This window comes from Phascolarctos cinereus, unplaced genomic scaffold, assembly GCF_003287225.1.
Source record: "Phascolarctos cinereus isolate Bilbo 61053 unplaced genomic scaffold, phaCin_HiC Scaffold_1;HRSCAF=81, whole genome shotgun sequence".
Taxonomy (NCBI): domain Eukaryota; kingdom Metazoa; phylum Chordata; class Mammalia; order Diprotodontia; family Phascolarctidae; genus Phascolarctos; species Phascolarctos cinereus.
In genome coordinates this window covers 248,685,382-248,709,176 of record NW_027555514.1, presented here as the reverse complement: position 1 = coordinate 248,709,176, position 23,795 = coordinate 248,685,382, and the positions used below count along the sequence as shown (strand labels likewise).

Genomic DNA, 23,795 nt, shown 5'->3' with positions numbered 1-23,795 from the left:
TTTTGAATTAAAGTCTCTGAAGTAGTCATATATGACTAGGTTAGGAGTCTCAGTAGTTGAAAGTAGATGAAACATAGATAATAATAGCAATTAAAAAGAACTACCAAAGGGAATATCATTATTAAGCTCATTTTTGTCTCTTTAATTAGTAGAGACAACTTAGTCTCACAGTCTTAGAAGAGTGATGAGCATAACCAATTATATATATTTTTGAAACACTTTCTCTCTATGCTGTACTCTAAATATGTTTCTCCCTTTTTTTAATCAAATTGAAGCTAGAGCAAATGTCAAGTCTAAAATGATGTATTTGACTATGTCTGTATGTATGTGTGTTGTGTGTCTATACCTATATGCAAATGAATGCACTCCCCATAAAAAAATGTCATTTGAAATGATAGTATATACAATTTTATAGCAATTGGCTGTGCAAAGCACATAATAGTCTTTATGAACTATTTCTGAGAGTAAAACTTTTGGTTGTTGTTAAAACTACAAAGCAAGCTCTTGGCCTTTTGAGTCATTCATATACTTCAAGTGCTGAGACAAAATGGATATATTGTCACTCCCCAATTTTTAAGAAAAAGAAAGATGAATAATAGATAATTCCAGAGTGAAGTTCATATATAAAATTGTCCTCCTGTAGGATTATTAGGACCAAAATTGATTTGATTAGGAAAAAGACAGAGTCCATCTGTTGAATAGGGATTGGAGCCAATGAGGCAAAATAAGACTGCCATTTTGAATATCTAAAATCTTTGATATTCATTAAATTTGCATTTCATTTTTGTAGTGTACTTAAAGGAAATATTCATGTTAGTAACAAGACTTTAAATGAATAATAAATTATGATACTTTTTCTCATTTAATACCTGTTCTTACCATGTTATTTTAATTAAATATAGCTCTCCATTGACATAGTCTTGACTTCTTCATGTTCAAGTAAGAAGACATTGTAATAAAATAGCTCATACTTTTAAAAAAATGTTTCTAACTGATTAAGAATGCAGCTTTTATTTTTTCTATTCTTTCTTTTTTGGATATTGCATCGATGACAAAAAATCACCTTGAAAAAGATAATTATAATATGTTCCAAAGTGCGAAGTTAACACTTCATGAATATTCCATCCTATCCAATGCAGAGATAGGATATACTCTTTAAAATTCATTTGGCAAATTAAAAATTACTTCCATATATTTTTAAATTGAGGTATCAGTTCATTCTCAGTCTGGAATTTGGGTTGAGTAATTCAGATATATAGGGGAGAAATGTTAATTGAAGAATATCACCAAATTTGGGAGAGTTTTCCACTAAGCTACTTTTGGCTTGTTTATATCTTAATTATGTTCATTTTATTTTTTTTTGCTTGCATTTTCTATTGTGGAACATTTTCCCCTGTTCCTCTTTTGCCAACACATGTCGATTGCTTATATAAAGTTTTGGACTAGTGAATGTAGAGGTTAGGAAGACTATATTGCTTTACTGTGGCTGGATTTCATGGGAGAATAATTTCTCAATGCATCTGGTAAGCTATGGAAGACATATTGTTGGTGGTGGCATCTGGCAAATGACACCTTGGACAGTTTTGTTGGCAGCTCTGCTTTGCCTCTGGGCTCAACCACATGGATATGAGGTTGATTGGCTGGTGGGCTGGTGAACTGGTTCACCCACCTGGAAGCAATTTCCTTTGGACTCATCATTACCTCTGTCGTTTGTGTGTTAATGTATTATCAAGGTGAAAACAAAGCAATTTCTTAGGATCTCAGGATGTGAATTCTTTTATGATATTACTCGGGGCTTTTATATGGGAGTCTGAAAGGTTTTCCATAGCAATTTTAGAGCTCAGCCTAGAATTTTCAAAAAGGCAGATTTACCATAAGGTAAAAACAAAAACAATATGTTCTTTGAATGAATGCCTTAGAAGAGAAATGTGTGTTCATTTCACTTTTACTTCTGCCCTTTTCCTGTATGACAGATAAGGAAAAGGGAAAAAAATCTAACCCAAGTGATTTCTGAAAGATATAGAAACAAGTGGCACACTTTGTTAATATAAGTCAAGAATGTATTTTAGCAGTTCTTGTAGCTAACTAGGAAATGAAACAGTGAAGTGAATTTCTTACCTCATCATGTGAAAATTTTATAAAATGTCCACAGTTCATTGTAATTTTTTTTAAAATAACAATTGAACCAATTTCAGTCACATTTTCTCAGCCCCTCTGCTACATCCAGGGACCAAAGGTTGTGTTTGAAACCACATAACACTTAGAGGATTTTAGAGGTAAAAGGAACCACAGAGATCATTGAATTCAACCCTTTTATTTCACACCTGAGAAAGTTTAGTCTCAGAAAGGTTTATTGACTTTCTTGAGGTCATACAGCTTGTGAGTGGCCAACCAGACCTAAAACCCTTGTCTTCTCATTTCTAATACAGTGTTCTTTCCTCTAAAGCAAACAACCTCTCTATACTGCACAGGTGCTCTTTTTGCAAACTGAGACTGTAACCTGTACTTTGAGACTCTGGGCTCTATTTCTTTGGATGGTTAAATCAATCAACTAATCAATAAACTTTTATTAAGCACCTACTATGTGCCAGGTACTGTGCTGAGGATACAAAAAGAAGAAAAAGAAAATCCTTGCCCTCAAAAAGCTTACAATCTAATGTGTTGGAGTGGCTGTAATGAGTTAATATAATTTCCAAAAGAGCCTTACTTCCTCTCAGGATGTAGCAGGTGCTGGAAAAATATGGTTCTGCATGTTTCTGACTGGCTAACAGTATGCATATGGCAAACTAGCTGATTTGTCAGATATGAGAACTGGCACTCAGCCTAATGTTGAGGCAATATGATTATGGTTTGTGTCACAGAAAAATAGAGACCCGTCACCCACGGGGTGTTCTCATATCTGAAATGATGCTCTTATTTTTTATCACTTGGCTTTCTCTGGATTGAAATGTATCCATTAACATGTGTGTGCTTTTCTTTTCCATCCATCCTTCTCCATCCCATGAAAAGCACATCTGGGTAAGTTAAAACCACAATGACTGCTGAACATGCTTACTTTCAGCACCATGCTTATTTTATTTCTTTTTTTCTTCTTCTTAGTTTGTTATTTCCTTTCAGTTATAGCACCAGAAACACCACCACCCACCTACAATAAAAAATGGAAGAGATTCATTCTCAAGCTAAAAAAGAAATCATTGGTTTCAGAGGAATGTTCAAACAAAAAAACAACAACAGCAAACATGTTTGGTTTTAGGCCATTTTTTTCTATCACATTAGACTCACATAAGGCTTATTCTTCTTAACTAAGTCACTGATTAGATAGAAGCTTGGAGCTTTGGGAAGCCTATTTGCAATTTCTAACTATGATGAGGTTGTGTGTACTTGTGACAGCATTTAGCAAATAATAATAAAGGATTTCCAACTCTCCCCCCTCCACTACCACTACCAGTTCCTTTGAAGAGTTAAAAGCTTAGTCTCTTAGAATACCCAGTTCGTACCTGGGAAGTGGCTTCAACACTAAGGAATCTGAGTTTTCTTGAATGTGTATTTCCTGCACTGTTTCTTACAAGATCAAATCATTTCAAGAGTTTGGTTATTTTTCTTGTAATTTTAGAGTCTCACATCCTGCTTTTGATCAGAGATCAATAATATTAGATCAGAAGATCTGAATATTTTCATAAGACCAGAATATTTTACTGGGATTCATAGGGCAAATTGCTTTAGAGTAGAGCAAAAAAAAAAAGTAAATTAAAATACTTGAAAAATTGTACATTCCTGTTATCTTTGGCACTGGTAAGATGATGAACTAAGGGGAAGAAGAAAAAAAAACTTTTTTGGGTGGAGATAGATAAGGTTTTCCTTTTAGATTTAAATCAATGCTTTTTTTATAAATTAACCAAGATGAACTGATTTGAACATATCTAATCAAACTTGAAGAGATTAAATTGAACTGGAAGTTTGTGGAAAGGGTGGGGAGAGAGAGGGTGGGTGGTATACTAATAGTCTCTAGTCACCATTTATTCTGCTTGCTTTGCAAATTAATTGGCTCATTGCTGTATCTAGACCTGTAAATCACACACCCAAACCCACACACACACACACACACACACACACACACACACACACACACACACACACACACACCAACTTAGATTAGAAGTCAACATGTCAACAGTAACAAAAATAATATAACAATTCAGAATGGACTTTGGGATAACATGAACTGCTATTAAAGGCATTAGCTGTCCTTGGTACTGCAGAGCGAGAAGTTCTGCCTGCTATTATCTGAAATTACCTCCCCATCCTGCACATAGACAGGGCTAGATTTAGATTCAGACAATCTGGATTCAAATCCTGGGTTGTTTTTGGGTTTTTTTACATTTATTTATTTGCATGATCCTAGGTAATTGACTTCAGTTTCCTCTTGAATAAAATGGAGGTAGGTGGGCTGTTTGTAGTATCAGTGCTTGCTTACTGACTGGTACAAAGTCAGAATCAAGTTAAGTAAATAAGCATTTATTAAGTAGTTTCTTTTAACAAATGGTTCCTAACTGAATGATTGATATAAAGCCCTTCCAGCACTAAGTATATTTCCTTTGGTTGCCCATTCTCACAAGTAGCATTAATAGGCTCACAACATCACTAGGACCAAAAATTTAGAGCTGGAAGGAACCTTAAAGGTCTGTATATTGCCCAGCTGTCTCACAGAAGAGGAAATTGAGGCTGAGAGAGGTAAAGTTACTTGCCCAGGGACACAGACACAGGAAGTTGTAAAGACACAAAATTGTCTACACCTTCTTGGTGTGGTGGATAGAGTCAAAAGACTATCTTCCTGAGTTCAAATCTGGCCTCAGAAACCTAATAGCTATGTTACCCTGGGAAAGTCACTTACCTGTTTGCCACAGTTTCCTCATCTGTAAAATGAGCTGGAGAAGGAAATGGCAAACCACCCCAGTATCTTTGCCAAGAAAATCTCAAATGGGATCACTGGGAATTGAACAGGACTGAAAAGACTGAACAGCAATGAAAGCAACTTTCAATTCCAAAGCCAGCATTGCTTCCATCCACGAACTGCCTCCATCTATACATATGTAGATTGCTGATTTGGAGACAGAGAATCTAAGTTCAAATCTCAGGTCTTCCAACTTACTACTTTGTGATCTTGAGTAAGTCCCATCATCTTTGTGGCCTCAGTTTTCTCTTCTCTTGTGTCTACAACCTGGTACCTTCCTCCATTTCCAATCTTCTTACTCAGTACTTCCATCATCAAACTCCCTCCCTGGAAGATGAGTTTATTAAAAAAAAAAAGTAGCCCAGGTGGCTTGAACACAGAATGCATCAAAAGCAGGAATGTGTACTAATGCTAGGAAGATATGGTTGGAACTACATTTTGAAGGGCTTTTGATGCCAGATGCAAGAGTTACCACTTTGTTCTGTAAACTAAAGGGAGCAGATAAAAGTTTTCAAGCAAGAGAATGACATGCCTAGATATACAGAGGAGCACAAACACGGTAAATGGTAAGACTGTTGGCTTTGGAGTTAGAGGGACTGATTTTAAATTCTCCCTCTGTCATTTACTATATATGGGGACCTTGGTTGGGCAAGTCGCTTCTTTTTTTTGGAGGGGAGGGAGTCTTGATTTTTCTCATTTGTAAAATGAAGCAGGTGGAATAGGGTCTCTTCCAGATTTAAGTAATCTATGACCTTAGTTTTACCAGTTTTAAGAAATTTTATTTTGGCATATGATGAATTAAGTCCATGGCTGAGCCCTGAAAACATGAAGGCAAGGAAGGCAGGAAAGAAATGAGAATGAATCTTTATTATCCTCATTTTAAAGATGAGGAAACTGAGGCTAAGAGAGGTTAAAGTGACTTGTCCAGGGCAAAACAGTTAGTGGTTGAGTCTGGATCTGAACTTGGGACTTCTTGACTCTAAGCTCAGCACTCTATCCACTGCACTACCAGATGCCTTTAGGTGAATGGCTTGTACAGTTTCCATGACTCTTTATGCAAGCCAGTCCCTTTCTTCAATCAGTGAATCAGTCAGTAAACATTTATTAAGGAAGTACTATGTGCCAAGTACTGAGCTGAGCCTAGCTGCACTATCTTCCTTGATGTGCTAACACTCCACTCTTCTCTCACTCCATACCCAAGCAACTCAGTCCTACTGATACCATTCTAAAAGGTAACATGACACTCTCAAAACATAAACTTATCTCAAAAAAGCTTCTGACCCACTTTATGAGAAGTGACTTATTCCATTAGTGAGATTAGGATCTGAGTTCAAATGCCACCTCTGTCATGTAGTAGCTGTGTGACTTTTAACAAGTCATATCATGTCACTTCTCTGGACCTCATTTCTTTAATCTAGAAATTATGGCAATTAGACTAGTTGGCTTCTAAATTTCCTTCTGGCTATACTTCTATGATTCTTTTATTTATAGCCTTGGTACCTGGAACATAGTAGGCAGTCAGTCAACAAGCATCTATTAAGGGGGGCAGCTAAGGGGCTCGGTAGATAGAGCTCCAGCCTTGGAGTCAGGAGGATCTGAATTCAAATTTAGCCTCAGATACTTGAAACTTACTAGCTATATGATCTTGAGCTAGTCACTTAACCCTGATTGTGTCATGAAAAAAAAGCATCTATTAAGTGCCTGATACATATCAGGTACATCAATAAATGCTGGAGTACTGAGAAGGAAAGGCAAAAGACAATCCTTGCCCTCAAGGAGCTCAGAGCCTAATGGGAGAGACAACATGTAAACCACTGTGTACAAACAAGTTACCTACATGGGAGACAATTGTCAGAGGTAAGGCACTGGCATTAAGGGAAATCAGAAAGGGTCATTGTAGAAAGTGGGATTTTAATTAGGAGCTTCAGAAAGTCATCAATGAATGCTTGTTGATTAAATGATAAGACCTCATGCAAGTATAGAATTTCATTGTCTCTAGGACTTCTGTATTTGTACATGTTTTTCCCTTGCAAGTAGTTAAATTGAAGTGAGGAAGGAAAATGTACAAATCCCAAAATACAACCAAATGGAAATTAAATCTGTTTCATGAAATTATGATTTAAGCTTTAGAGAAATTTGAATGGAAATATTCTAAGGAAGCTTAATTTAAATTTAATTTAATGACTCCACATTGCAGCAGCCAAACAAAACCTCTCTTTATGAAGCCTAAACAAGAAATTCATGGACATTTTAATTGGGATCCCTCTAAACACTTCATGTACCAGAGCCCCATCAATGGGACAAACCTACACATACATTTCTGAGTTTGAATAATGTATTCAAACATTGGCCTCTACTTGAATGTGACAATTTTGAAATTAAATCAAATGCATTAATTTTATTGTTTAATATCCTAACATTGATGGTGTTAATATGTATATTTAGAAATGGAATGTTTAGAACTAGTTGATTGGAATTCGTGAAATATTTCTATTTAGAAGAAATATGTTCATTAAGATATATATTTACAGCCTGCAGATGTTGGGTTTAAAAAAAAAGACAGATGTATGCTACTTTGTGGCTAACTAAAATTTAAACTCATTTATCAAGTGAGTTTTCTTACCTAAGTCCCCAGGCTCTAAACCTAAAGCTCTGTCCACCACAACACACCACTTACTATGTTTTATAGAATTATCTGAGCTAATTCAGTCAGATATATGACATGATTAATACAAGTAGAGTTTTTTGAAGTATGACTTCATCTTCTTCTCTCTCCCTTCCCCCCACTCAGCCAGTTCTTCTAGGCACAGGTTAGTCCAGTCTCATATAAGGAAACACCCTCACTATTACAGCTCTCATTGTTCCATAGTTCTCTCCTAGGAGCGTGACTGAGGTCTGCAAATGGGACTTCTGAAAATGGGGCGGGGGGTACATGGGCAAGAAACAGATTTAGGTAACACCAAAATGACTATAACAGCCAATGGAAATAACTCAGTTCAAGGGTAACCTAGAATTTCACTTAACTTGGTATACATTTGTACCAAAGATGAACAATTCAGAGTTGTTAAAAAAAAAAAACTTTGCTTTAAGTATTGAAATTAGTAAGCTCCTTAGAAAGAAAATTACTATATATATATATATATGTATATATATATATGTAATAGAACATCAGGATCTGTAAATTAAGTCCTAGCTATGAAGCTAAGTAGATTATTGTATTCTTCACAAAATAACCTCTTTGTATCTGAGCTTCCATTTGAGAAAACAGAGGTGATTGATAACAACTTACCTCATGTTCCAGGTTGTTGCTTTGATCTCATTAGCACCAGCTCTTTTGGTATAGACTCCCATCCTTCCACACTTCATTTCCTGTGATTCTGGTCCATATTATTCCTCAGCTACCTTCTACAGGATGCACCCAATTTGTTGGCTTTCCCTCTGGTTCTTTTAATACATTGTGGGAATGATCCTAGAAAATTTTCTTCTTTTTGCTCTATAACCAGCCCACCTACATTTCTAGTTTTAGATGGCCTCTCCAATGAATTTCATGACAGTTCATTATTGGAAATGTGCATTTACCTACTTAGTACCTCTTTGTACCTTCCCATTTCCTTCTGAGTCTCTTAAAGTTTTGATTCTTTTGAATATTTGGTATTCCTTGATTCCTAACTATATAGAATGGTTGGGAAAATGTTGAGCTTTTGCAGAAGCAAGCAAATTGGATTCATTGAAGGTACTAGACATTGTCTAAGTGCAATCCAGTTCAATATCCTTTTTCCAATTCAATTCTGGGATCAGTCCATTGTCTAGCTAATACACTTCACCCAAGATTTGTAAATAGATACACATAGAGATGAACTAAATTAATGGGCTACTTAACAGTATGTTGTAATATGAATTTTTAATCCACTTTTTTTCTCCCTTGTGGATGGTTGGGTCAGTTCCTTTCAAATGATTATGGACTTCATTTTAGAGGCTTCTTGGTATTCTAAATCTTCATGTTTAGCTTCAGGGTCTATAGAAAAAATTCCCTCTCTTGGGACTCCATGAAGGATATCCTCATTGGCAAAAATGAATACCTTATGTTGAGAGTATCTATTCCTCAGTTAATGTTGATATTTTGCAGATTGCTATACAAAGCTAGGTTCCTAGTTGTCTGTCGTGTGATCTTATGTTAATTTAACATATGCAAGATAGATACATCATTTAAGTTCTGTTAGTTACAAAGTTTGATCTACCAATTCTTTTTATAATAAAAAAGTAGATACAAAAGAATCTTATACCTGCCATGCCTCTCAGTTAAAGAATTGTGAAAATGAAATATACTATCAGTAGCTGTAATTGTCTCTTCCCTTTTCATGTTTCCATCAAGGATACTCTAATGAAGTAAAAGATCATTCTCATAAAGGTTATATAGAATTGAGAAAGTAAGCATATGGTTAGTTGGGACACATAACTCATGATCACTTTTTATGTGTATAGGGTGGCAATTTCTGTGATCTTCACATTCTTTTTGGAATCATCCCTTCTTTGAGATATGTCAAAAACTGACTCTAGGTACCTTTAATTTCAAGCTGCCACCAGTATAAATTTCTTCTTTACTTTGTCTTCTTTATGAGCATCATTACTGCTTTCTCACAAGATAAGCCAGTCATACTGAGGAGGAAGAGTCTACATGTGGTAGTTTGTCTTATAATCAAAGAGAATATATAACTTCAGAAATGCTCCCAGATCTCTTCCATTTTTTCCATATCTATTGTTCTTCTACCAGCTTCATCTAAAAATGCTTTTGGAATGACCTGGGTTAGCCGAGTCTTGTGCTGAGAATGATGAAATGAAACTATTTGAACCCTACCTACCTTAGAAGTTTTATAAGCATGTGATTATAGGCAAGTCATTTAAAAGGTGGGGCAGCTACATGGTACAGTGGATTGAGTGCCAGGCTTGAATTCAGGAGTACTCATCTTCCTCAGTTCAAATCTGACCTATGATACTTACTGTCTTTGTAATTCTGGGCAAGTCACTTAATCCTGTTTGCCTCAGCTCCTCATCTGTAAAATGAACTGGAGAAGAAACTAGCAAACCACTCCGGTATCTTTGCAAAGAAAACCTCAAAAGACATAATGAAGAGTTGGACACCACTGAAATGAATGAACAATAACAACAACAAACACTTAATAATCCTCCTAAACCTCAGTTCCCTCATCGGTAAAATGGGAGTATCATAGCAGCTATGTCAATGAGTTACTATGATCATCAAATAAGATAATATGGGTAAGATACTTTGCAAACAATATAAAGTCAGCCCCTGTTCTTCGATACTTTTTTAAGGTTATATAAGACAGTCTTATTCAAAACATCTCAACATCTTCCTTTCATCTTTTTTTTTTTTGCAAGTGAGCTCATGCTTTAAAATGGCACTATAGCCCTTGGCTGTCATGCCTTTGCTCTTTGCAATAATATTGAACATTTTGAAACCCAGATGGCTTCTGGGCTAAAGCCTCCACATTCTGATAACTTGATCTCAGTTGGGCTTCTCTAAGAAATGGTGATGGTCATACTCAATTTACTTTTTTTTTCTCCATTTACCATGCTTTGGTACCTGCTATTTATTTAAACATACCATGCAAAATAACTGTAATGTGTGCTCTGTCTCTTCAGCTTTATACTTCTAATTAGTCATTGATATGTGTTCTAATTAGATATGGCTACAAACAGACAACTGCATCTGAAATGACTTATACATTGGTAACTCATCCTTTAAACAAATAGTCAAAATATTTTTGCGTGTATGATGCATTTGGTAATTCATATCTAGTACCTTCTTAAATCCTCCTTCAAGAGAAACTCAGGATCTATAAGTGTTAGATTTGTAAGGCAATTCTCTTACATTTCTTGATTCCAACACCACATTTTCCAACTTATTTTTTTGATGTCCTTCTCCTCATTGCCCATTTTCCCATTGGAGTCATCAAGTATTAAAGCATGTCTTAATTTTGAATGTTTTGTCATGTTCTTCATAGAATTTCTTGTGTTTTTTTTCATCCTCTGTCACAGGGATAGTACATAAGCTGCATCTATCTTCATGAAGACATGTTTATGCTAATCACAAACATTATAAAGCAAGATGACCAGTGTATTTTTTTTTTTTGCTTTTTTTGGGATTAAGTGACTTGCCCAGGGTCACACAGCTAGTAAGTATCAAGTGTCTGAGGCCAGATTTGAACTCAGGTCCTCCTGACTCCAAGGTCATGGCTCTATCCACTGCACCACCTACCTGCCTCCTAGTGTATCTTTTGAACTCAGGATGAAAACAAACTCTACCAACTCTTTTACTCCAAACCTTTTAATGATGTTCTTTAGTAATTTAAGCCTAATTGGAAAGCATCCATGATAACACTTAATCTTAATATGCTGTATCATTAATATATTCTTCTAGTGTACCATGTATATATTATTTTGTATTTGCTATTTGTGTACGTGGTATAGAAAAAAAGCTTACTGAGGGCAAGGTCTGCTTGATTTTTTATTTGTATCCTCAGTGCCTAGCAAGGCAAGAAGGAGGCACAGTGAAAAGCAGTGTTAGATCTGGAGTCAAACCTTAGTACAAATCCAGACTCAGACACTTACTAGCTTTGTGACCCTAAGTGGGTTATTTTATGCTGTCTGACTCAGTTTCCCCAACTGTAAAATGGGAATAACAATAGCACCTACCTCTCAGAGTTCTTGTGAGGATCTAATAAGTTAATATTTGTAAAACATTTCACAAACCTTAAGTGGCTTTAAAAATACTAATTATTTTTTTGTTATGTTTCAATCATGTGTGACTCTTCATGACACCACTGGGGTTTTCTTGACAGAGATACTGGAGTGGTTTGTCATTTCCTTTTCTAGCTCATATAACAGATCAGGAAACTGAAGCAAATAAGGTTAAGTGACTTGCCCAGGGTTACACAGCTAGTAAGTGTCTGAGGCCAGATTTAAGCTCAGGAAGAATAGTCTAGCTCCAGGCTTGTTATTCTCACTGTGCCACCTACTTGCATTATTAGTATTGTTGTCATTATTATTATTATTATTGTCATTATTATTATTTATCTATGTTGTACTCAGTACAGTGCAGGGTATCTTGGAAAATGCAAAAAAGAAAAAATATGGGGGTGGGGGGGTAAGGGTATCTTCTCTGACCATAAGGAACATTAGTTCTTTGTTTAAGTAGAAATTGACTGGGAAAGTGGATAAGCTCAGAGACTTGGAGTTAGGAAGTCTGAGTTCAAATCTTGTCTTAGACATTTAATAGCATTGTGAGGCCAGGCAAGTCACTTAACCTTTTTCAACCTGTGCTTACCTTCCCCCTTCCCTTCAATTTCTGCCCCTGTAAAATGGAAATAATTACAACACCTACCTTACAAGGTTGTTATGAAGAAAGCCCTTTGCAAATCTTAAAGCTACTATTTTGGAGATGATAAGGTATACACAGATAATTAGGCATGTGTGTGTGTGTGTATACACTTACATGTGTATATATACATGTACATATATATATATATGATACAGTCAGAGAAAAAATAATTTTTAGATTTGTCTTATGCTTTCATTGATACTGGGAACTTCCTTCGAGGAAAACTCAAATGAGCAAATATCACTTCAGATCAGCAAATTATGACTGTAGAATTCAGAATTCTAAAAATTTCCCAGGAAGCTAAGAACTTAAGACTTACACAGGCTCCTTCAGCTAGAATGTGCCCTAAATGAAACTGAGCCCCAAGTCTTTCTGACTCCAAGACTTCTTATTGATCCACCACTCCACATTGGGTCCCTAGACAAAAATACAACCAGATTGTAGCCATAGGCCAAATTATTTTCAGGGTAGAAATAAACCTAGATTAGGAGGTGATAATGCGGAAGCTCTATGGTGGATGTCAAATTTGATCTGGATCATAAAGAATGCATAGGATGACATCACCACCTATTCTTTTTGCTACCAACCTCACAGATTCGCTGTATCCAAAGAGCTAATTTATATAAGTTTCTCTGCCAACTGTATAAATAATATGAATATTAGCTATTATTCTAGACAGAGGAACCAGTATAAGAAAAAGGGTGTTATGGGGCTAATGCCTACCTTTATACAAAGACACTCAAGTGAATTTATTGAACTGAATAGTGTCTATAGCATGTGGAGGTAGAAGGGGGCCCTGCCTAGAAAAGCAAGAGAATCAGAGGAGTAGTTAAGGTGACATGATATCGTGGAGGGTTCTGTGCTTGAACGAATGGTTTGGATGCTTCCCACAGAGAGCCTTTAAAGCAAAATGAATAGGGAATGACATACCTTAAGGGTTTCCATGGGAAATCCAACCTTGTTCCTAATTAGAATCAAACACAAATTTAGAAATCATTTCAGGAACTCAGCCAGCAAGGATTTACTGATTGTCTATCATGTAGATGGAATTACTTTCACCTCTAACCCAGAGTTTTACCAGAGGCACGGCTGCCACGGTTTTGTCCTAAAGTGTCAGATATATAGGATGTTGACAATATATCACCATATAAATAATGAGAGCTTAGCATCTAGTTAATAAGAATAATTATTTTAAATGGGAAGTTTGTAGATGATTGCCCGGGATGAGCCCTCTCTTATCTCATGTCTCCCAGAATAAAATCCCCTCACTCTTCCTCCAACCACACTCTGTCCCTGGATCTGTAATTTCCTTCTGAGGGTGGGAGTGGTGTGTTCCCCTCCCTCAGGTGAAGGCTTCTTACTGCTTACAATGGTCTATGGCATGTTACTGCTTTGCCAGCCTGCTTAGTTACAGCTCAGAAGTAAATGAGTATTTTAAAAGATAGTTTTATTTATTTTTTCATTTTACATGCATTTATTTTTCATTCTTACCACCTGCCCCCAAATGAAAAACAAAAAAAGTGAAAAACAAAATCTTCATAACAAATACGCATAGTCGAACAAAATAAATTTCTAAATTGCCCATGTCCAAAAAATGTTTGGCTCATTTTACATATTCAGCCCATCACCTCACTGTCAGGAGATGAGTAGAATACTTTATCATCAGTCCTCTGGAATCATGGTGTGTTGATCAGAGTTCTTAAGTCTTGAAAGATTTCCTTTAAAGTCTAAACTTTTAAATTGGGAAATTGCCTGCAAGTACTCCAACAAATTTTCATTAAATCATGCATATACTTTACATTCTGCTCCATGTTGGTTAACTTAGCCATTAGTAAAACAATGAATGTTGAGATTTCTATTTCACCTGATTCAGGAAACAGGGTGATCCCTTTTTAAATGGTCTAATTTACTGCTGGTTCAGCATGTGCTACAAACTACAGGTTCTGTTGCTAGAAGAAAATTGAGAAGAATAGTGGGACTATTTCTGTCCTTCAAATTATAGGGGAAATTGAGGCAGGAAGGGAGAGGAGAAAGGAATCGTTATAAAGGGTAAACTCATAGCAATGACAGTGGTCCTTCCTATGGACATTTTACCCTTTAACATACAATCTCTTTTCCATCGACACTGGAACATTTTAATATAGCTGAAAAGTGTGGGTGGGGCATGACAAGTATCTTCACATATTTGAAGAGCTGGGTCAGCTAGGTGCTACAGTGAATAGAGTGCCAGGCCTGGAATCAGAAAGACTTATCTTCCTAAGTTCAAATCTGGCCTCAGGAACAAGCTGTGTGACCTTGAACAAGTCACTTCATCTTGTATGCCTCAGTTTTCTCATCTGTAAGATGAGCTGGAGAAGGAAATGGCAAACCACTCCAGTATCTTTGCCAAGAAAACCTCAAATGAGGTCATGAAGAGTCAGATGAGAGTGAAACAATTCAACAACAACTTTTTAATCAAGGATAAGACTTGTTCTGCTTAGACCCAGAGGTCAGAATTAAGGGCAGTTGATGGAAGTTAGAGATGAAGTTTTGAGCTGAATTTAAGGAAAAACTCCATAAAAATAAGGGCTATCCATTGGAGAATTGGGCAGCATGGGGAGGTAAAGTGTTTTCCTCTCTACTAGAGGTCTTCAGGAAAACTAGATCATCACTCTTCAGGTATGTTACAGAGGAGGTTCTTTTCATAGTTGGGCCAGATTGTATTATCACCTAAGTCCCTTCCAAATCTGAGATTCTGTGACAGCATCTTTTGGATGTGAAAAGAATGTGTTGAATTATAGAAGAATAATCCTCACATCTGGGAATGTCATTGCCTGGCTTTTGTTAATATCAGTATTCTTCCCCAAATGTAGAATATGGCATGGGCCAGGTAAAATATTTGATTTTGTTAATATCATTTCTTAAGGCGGTAACAAAGAGATGAATAGGAAAAAAATATTCTAACTAATCTTCAATTTCATTCTGTTGGAAGTCTAGCTTCACTTCTAGCTGCCTATCTTTTCTTTCTACCCAAAGGTAAAGGTTGCCACCAAAGACTAATCATGAGGCACCAAACATGAGATCTTTCTTAGAAGTCACTTAATTTTTGATATTTTAGGACTAATTAGGAAATTCTCTTCTGTTCAAGATGCATTTCTTAAGCACCATTTTTGTTCCCAATGAGTCAATGTGGTGTTGCACCTTGGAGGCAGGAAGATCTAGGTTTAAGTCAAACATATACCTGCTGTATGGCTCTAGGCAAGTAACTTAATCTTCCACTCCCCCATGATAAGTTAAAGATGAGTTCTCCTTGTACATATGTGGTGGGAGTTTCTGTACCTGGAATATCCCACACCAAGGAGATCAAAGGTCCATATTTAACACACCCATCACAGTCAGATGCTCAGCACCTAGGATTTCTTGTGGTTCAATTTTTTTCAGTCATGTCCGATTCTTTACGAACCTGTGAACCACCCATGGGATTTTCTTGGCAAAGACACTGCTGTCGTTTGGCATTTTCTTCTCCAGTGGATTAAAGAAAGCAGAAGTTAAGTAGCTTGCCCAAGTCACACAGCTAATAAATGTCTAAGGTTGAGTTTGAATTCAGGTCTTCCCAAGCACTGTATTCACTGAGCCATCTAATTGTCTCTCAGTGCCCTAGATACAAAAATGAAAGTTACTACTTGAAAGTGAAAATTGCTCAAGGAATTAACATTTTACTGGGCAGTTATTAGTTCAGATTTATGTTTGCAGAAATATTTATAGATTTCTGATCTATAAATCTAGACTTTGTAGAGTTTTAATTAGATACTTTCTTCATGGAAGTTATTAATCTTCGCAATGGACTTTTTCACACTATATTCCCTTCCATGGCATCCCCTACTTTTTGATGGCGATACTAATAGAAGTACCTGTGTTCTTTTAGAATCATAGGATGTAGAATTGGAGGGGACCTTAGAGATCATCTAATGAAGTCCAACCTCCTCAATTTGGAAATAAGAAAACTAAGGCCAGAAGGGTTGTGATATATCCAAAGTCATTCAGCGCTTCTTAAACTATGGAGTTTAAGAAGTGCTGAAGGGGTCATGAATGGAAAAAGTTTAAGAAGCCCTGTATAAGAAATAGAGTCTGGATTTCAACCCAAATCCTATAATTCCAAACCTAGTTTCCTGCTACTTACACTCAGAATTATTATTTCTATTATGCAAATGAGGAAACTGAGGCTTATGAAAATTAAGTAATATTGAGGGTCACACAGCAAATAAGTGCCGGGTTGTTAGTTTACTTAGTCAAGTCTTCAGGCTCTGAACCTAAGGCTCTAGGCACTGCACCATGCCACTTACTCCATTTTTCACAGCATAAGCTGAGCTAATTTAGTCAGTAAGCAGAATTTTTAAAAAATTATTTAAAGAATATTCACATAAAGAAACACTCACTCATTATTCCAGCCTTCATTGTTCTATTATTCTCTCCTTTCTCAAAAATCATATACAACTTACACTTTCATAGCCCTTCATTACATAGTCTGTTGTGTGTTTACTTTGTCCTTCCCACTAGATTATAAATTACTAGAGATTACATACCACATCTTATATGTTTTTCTATAGTATTCTTAGCACCTAACCCAGTATTGAGTTTTTGTTGTACTGGAACACTCTGGAGTAGTAGAAAGAACATTGAACTTGGAGGCAGAAGAAGGCTGGGTTCATATTCTGGTTCTGCCGCTTCCTAAGAGGATGACTATGGGAATAGTTTACTGCTCTGACTCGGTTTCATCATCTGTTTTTGGCATTTTTGTTTAGTTGTGCCCTATTCTTTGTAAGCCCATTTGTGGTTTTCTTGGCAGAGATACTGGAATGGTTTGCCATTTCCTTTTCCAGCTCATGTTACACATGAGGAAACTGAGGCAAACAGGGTGAAGTCACTTGCCCAGAGTCACACAGCTGGTGTCTGAAGTTGGATTTGAATTCAGATATTCCTGACTCCTGGACCAATGCTCTACCTACTGTGCCACCTAGCTGCCTCATCATCTGTAAAGGGGGCCAATGATATTTACACTGCATCTTATACCTCACTGTGGGGGCTGTAAGGAAAGTACTTTGTGAAGTTTAAAATTAATATAAATGGTAATTTATATTATTATATTAGGTGAAACTCAATGAATTATGATTAGTGGTTGCTAGATTGCCCCATCTGTTTCTATAAACAAGTTGAAATTGACAAAGTTAGTTTCTAATTAATGGTTCTTATCAGAATTGTAGTGGGAGCAAGTTATATAAAAGGGACAGCTAGATCTTACAATGGATAAAGGGCTGGGCCTGGAGTCAGGAAGATCTGAATTCGAATTTGGGCTTAGGCAGTCACTTTACCCTATATGCCTCAGTTTCCTCATTTATAAGATGAGCTGGAGAAGGAAATGGCAAACTACTCCAGTATTTTTGCTAAGAAAACCCCAAATGGGGACATGAAGAGTTGGACATGACTGAGATGAATGAATAGCAACAAAGCTCTGTAGAAACCATAATTCTTTCCCCTTCTTCTCTTCTTTCCCTGCCTCACCCCAGCAGTTGCTTAGAGAATTCCACATGTAGCATCCTAACAAAGGGCTCTGGGTAGTAGGTGGTTTGTAGTGGACCCAATCAATATATGCTGTCTCTACTGTCCAAGTGAAATAGTAGGTGATTTATGAATATGTTTACCCATGTAATCACAGCTGTCCCCTTTCCTCCTCATTGCTTTTCTTACGGCATCAATGCTGTTAACATCTTGCTGAGGAACACAAGAGAAGCTCCAGTGTTACAAGAAATTTACATTTGTATTTTTCTGCTTTATTAACGTGCCTAGAATGCTATACTATAATTATTTACATAACTACATTTATCTACAGATGCTTTTATTTTGAGGGGTCTGTATAATAGAGATGCAGTATTATTTTTTAAAATACCTTAAATCTCAACTTGGAAAGCAGAGTTAAAGTGTAAGTAAATTAATTTAGAGCACATTTAATATCATTCAGTATTGTGGGGAAGAACTCTAAGGAACACAGAATATGTTTTAAATTGGAGAATGAATCAAATGTGGATTGATTTCAGTTTTATGAAATGATGTACTTACTAGGTCAGCAATGAACCCTTTCAAACTATTCTATGGAAATTAAGGTCAGGGCTGAGGACAAAATACTGTCTGCTGTAGGAAAGAACAATTTACAAAGCATCAGTAAAGGCTTTATTGTTAAATCATTCTTAGAGACAATCATTTGGTTATTATGAAGTGGTGAGTTTGACTTCCATTAAAGGGCTAAGAGTATGTGTAAACATGAGCATGTTAAATTTCACACCTTGTATTTCAGCCCAGTGGAGGAGTTGAATCAGCGCTTTATGGTACTGATACACGAAACTGAGGCCTAAGGTCTTGCTTAAGATGGGTGACAGATTATGTTCAAAAATGGTTCTAGGAATTTGTTATTCATAAATCAAAGACTGAATTTTTCCAGATGTAGCATCTTCAACTTTAATATATACTTGATGCATATAAGTGATTTTTATGTCAAATGTATGTTAGGTATAGCAAAAAAAGTAGTTTCTTAGCAATCTGCATTTATTGCTACAGACAGTGAATTAATCAGAAAAAAATGATGCTTCATCTATGCCAGTTAAAACCTAATGTTCTATTTCTAGGAAGAGAACTATGTGTCAAAAGTCGTATGCTCAAGAGATGAAAGACATTTTATTCGGTAGTTTTTCACGAGGATTCGTAAAGGAGATTAGTGATTTGTGTTAATGTTGCCATTTTCAGTAATTATAGCAATCTCATTCCATATTCCACAGCTAACAATTTGCAATCTATTTATGCTTCAGGCATGAACTTTTGGAAGAAGCTCGAAGAAAGGGTTTGCCTTTTGCCCAGTGGGATGGGCCCACAGTAGTTGCATGGCTAGAGGTAAGTAGATTGATAAAGTAAAAAGACCCTCAAAGCCCAAGCCCATTGAAGGGGGCAGAAAAGGGGTTCTCCTTGAGAACTGCAGTTTCTGTGACTGCCAAGGAATTGGCCGATATTGATGAGAGATGTTTTTGTTTGCCTAGATGTTTCTTGGGAGCCAAGTGTTTCATGTTCAAGTTTTACTCTGAGGTGTCTAGAGAGTTCATCCCTCTATTTGTCCCTGGGCTTGATATAATCAAAGAGCACTACATTTGGAGTCAGGGGGTCTTTGACCGTTGCTTTCATATTTATTTCCATTGTTGTAGCTATTGTTGTTCAGTTGTTTCAGTCATATCCGACTCTTCATGAGCCTATCAGGTGTTTTCTTGGCAAAGATGCTAGAGTGGTTGCCATTTCCTTCTCTAGATTAGCTTAGGCAAATTACTTCATCTTTCTGCATCTCTACTTCCTCATCTCTAAAGTGAGGCTGTTGGACCAGATGATCATTAAAGTCCCTGAGATCTTGTGCTAAAAAAGAATGCCGAGGAAGGGCAGTCAAGTCAAAGGTATCTCTTCTAAGCTGGACCAATAGAACAATTGGGAGTTGCCATCATTCACTGTCAGATGATAGCGTCTGTCAAAACCTTTCTCCTTGCTGTCCTTCTACAATACTGAAGAACTGCATCTGTGCCTAGAACCGAACTCTTTTCTCCTTCCAAGTTAAACAACTTTACAAAAGCAGTGGGAATAACCACACACAAATTGTAACAGTCTAACACACAAATTAATCAGTTCTGGCCCAGAGTGAGAGACTTGTGCCCTCTCTTGGGGGTAGCTGCTGCCTTCTGGCCTCCACTGCTCCCTGGCCTTGTCTCCCTGATTGGGGTGCTATCAACTACTCCAGCACAAGTGATTTTGCTAAGCCCAGGATTCACTTTCACATGCCTCATTAACAACATTTTGTTACCTCTAGCCTAGAAGCTTTGGATTTTATGGGAGCGGCAAGGTCGTTCTGCTCTCTGAGCTTTGTGATACTATCCTCTTCTTGAAGAGCAGAAAACTATTTTTTTCCCCCAACAGATGGCTTTGGGATTTGTGAATGTTCTTGGGTGAGACAGTTTGACCCAGTGGATAGAGACCTGGTAGAGACAGAAAGAAAGATCTGGAATCATGTTCCACTTTTTACTCATACTGTCTTGTGTGACCATGGGCCAACTATTTAATCTCTTTGTTGTAGGCATTCTAAGTTGCAGGTATAATACCGTGCCATGGCAGAAGAAATTCCTCAATGTGAACTTCCTTTGTTAGTGAAATCACAGGCCCCATCCCTACTCCTTGGGCATATAAAGCAGCCCAACTCAGCTTTTTAAATCATTTTGGAACATCTCAAGTTTAGTATTGTCCACAGGGAAAAATTAAAACTCATTTTTAAAAAAACCTATTTAATTCTTTACAAAAGCAGACAAAGAAAACTGCTTGCACTGAGCAAATGATGCCTGTGACTTAATTCAGTCAGTACTAATCCTTCAGCAAATGTTTTCGTGTTTGTGGTCAGGGATTGGCTTACTTTTCAAACTGGTCATTGAATTTACTATATTTAAAATCAATTACCTGACAGCATATTTGACCAGATAACCTCAAAAGAATGACAGTGGTTCCTTTAGTTTCATTTTTTGTTTGTTTATTTCACATTTCTCTTTCATTATGATTAAAAATTTCTCAAGATTGCCAGTGAGAAGACTGTTACTTGAGGAGATGAGGGGTGAATCTTTCAGTATAAAAATGTTCTGGCATCAACTGACATTAATGTGCTAAGAAATGACAGGCAGCACAGTTTTCAATAATTAAACCTACCTTGAGCATCTGGGAATTGGCCTATAATTGCTTCATGATGTGTCATAAAATTGAGCAAGCAGAATGAATGACCGAAGTAATACAGTGAGTGAGTGTTCTTAACTTTTGACCCCAATATCCATGAGTACAAATTCTGTTGTGAATGACATGTGTAAGTGAGTTCTGGGTTGGCTCTAATTCATCCATGTCAAAAAAAAAAAAACACTCAAAGGATACTCAGGAGTGACATTTATGAAAAGGCATGACCGTCTATGACATAAGTGTTTATTGCTACACTTCATCAGTCAGAGCAGACTAACTGCTTTAGGGACCCAATGGTGGAATCGCCAAGGGTCAAATCAGGCAGTTTGGGTTTGATGGGTAAGCCTGTTAATATTACAAAATGCAGAAGGCAAAGCAGAAAGATGGTATGAATCTCAGGACTGGATAATTGAGGGGACAGTGATAGAGCTATGGAAGGATACAGTTATTTTAATATTTTATTCAATTAGCAAAAATTATTTTCTCTTCCTTCCATCATGTCTCATCCTTAAATTTAGAGAAAAAAGGGAATGAAGAAGGGGGAGAACTTGCAACAAATAAGCACAGTCAATCAAAGCAATTGGTCATACCCAAAAAAATCTGTCTCATTACACACACCCTCTTGCCAGGATGTGGGTTAACTCCATTCCATCACTTAGGATAGAATTATAAAAATGGAAGGACAAAAGTTAAAAGACCTAGGTTCAGACCATGGTTCTTTTCTTTATTACCTCTGCAAACTGGGTCTCAGTTTCTTTATCTCTGAAATGAGTCTTAGACTAGGTGATGTCTAAGGCCCCTTCCAGTGCTAAATCTGTGTTGGAATCTGACATCCTAGATTTTAGCCTAAGGCTCCTGGTTCTCAATTAGTTATTTAAAAAAAAATGGACCTTTATGTTTCTCTTCATTCTGTTTTACTTTCCTTTATTGAACAATAAAAAAAATGAATAAATAAAAATAAATTCCCTCATGATATGTATTATCAAGCAAAACAAAACTCTTTCTTGGCCATGTCCAAAAACGTATGTCTCATTCTGTATTGTAAGCACATCATCTTTCTGGCAGGAAGTGGGTAGCATGGCCATCTTCGGACTTCTGAAATTATGGTTTGTCACTAAAGTTCTAAAGTAGAACTAGAGTTCTAAAGTATTTAGAACTAGAGTTCTAAAGTATTTCAAAGCTTTTCTTTATAAGGTTGTTGTCAAAGTAGAAATCATAAAAAACATGGATGAATTAGAGCCAACTTGGAACTCACTTGCACATGTTATTCACAACTGAATTTGTACTGAAGGTTATTGGGGCAAAAAGCTAAGAACACGCACTGTATTACTTCGGTCATTCATTCTGCTTGTTCATTTTTATGATTTGAGACATATCATGAAGCATCTGATTACTTTGCTTCACTTCAGAGAGATCTTTCCAGTTTTGTCTGAAACTTTCCAGTTCTGATGATGCCATGTCAATTAATTACTTTTTTTCCAACTCTGTCTAAATCCCTTACTTAGTTTAATCATCCAGTTACATTACACTTTGCCAAAATCAAAGGTTTACATTTCAGCAACATTTCTGTATCTTGAGCCCCACTTTCCCACGATTCTCATGCATTTCAGAATATCAGACAGCATCTCCCACTTTAAAATAGAAATCCATAAGAGAGTAGCCAAGAGCCTGATTTTACTAACTGTTCCACGTACAGTAGATTTCCTCATGTCATATCCTCTTGTCCTGGCAGTAATATGTGTCCTTCATAGAATATAAGTGCCTTGAGGACAAAAATGGTTCAGTTTTTGTTTTTGTATTCCCATGGCCTAGCAGAATGCCCAGAAGGTAGGAGACAATAAATTTTGTTGACTGACTATTGATTTCCTTTCCCTTCGCTGTTACTGGAATTAATTGCCGTCAAGGATCTCATTCTTCCTGATGAGTAAGGCAGCCCTTTAGGTTTCTTTTCTCTTCCTCCCTCATCCTGATTATAGTACAAGATGTAAGTTGTAAGAACTTAAAAGTTTGGAGAACTGATTATGAAGCACCCTCTCAGAATAATGGTTTTAAGGGCACAAAATAAAGCGTATAGGATTACACATGAAACCAATTGTATAGAAATACAGTTATCAAAATATTAAAGATAAAATGATCTTCCATACCCCATCTTAAGAACTTCTGCTTAAGGATTCATTAAACCCAAACCCAGAGTGGTTATATGATTTTCTCAAGATCATGTGGGTAGCAAGGAAAAGACAGAATTCCTGACTACAGATGTGGTATTCCTTCCACTAGACTGGGCTGCTTTGCTATCTTACGGTTTCTGTTAATGTCAGTTTTGCAGGACTTTATGTCAATGTAGGCCCCAGTCTTATAATTCTGTTATGTTAATCTAGTGAATTTCCATGCAAAGGGACCATGCTCATAGAACTGAATTATCTGGAATTCTCTGTGTTTCCTCAAGTTGTTGCAGCATCAGAGAGGAAGCTTCATGATCACAGGACTATAAATGTGGAAGGAGAAGGGACCACAAGGGCATTTTGGCCAACCCCTGCATTTAATAAAAGAGAAAATAAGCCCCAAGATATTGACTTGCTCACAGTCACCCAGGAAGAAGATTTTCAACAAGAGTCTTATTTATTCCAACCAGTTTGGGAGGAGCTCAATTAAAAGAGAAACTTGGATGCTTGT

General features: G+C 36.7%; 1 protein-coding gene across 19 annotated transcripts in view; it reads left to right on the top strand.

Moving 5' to 3' along the window:
- Positions 1-23,795, top strand: part of PPFIA2 (PPFI scaffold protein A2) — a 670,503-nt gene that overhangs the window by 608,707 nt on the left and 38,001 nt on the right. For all 19 annotated transcript variants that reach the window (XM_078146464.1, XM_078146473.1, XM_078146471.1 and 16 more), the window contains one exon: positions 19,187-19,268. In XM_078146464.1, the coding sequence (XP_078002590.1) occupies positions 19,187-19,268 (82 nt within the window). The remainder of the gene's footprint in view (positions 1-19,186; positions 19,269-23,795) is intronic.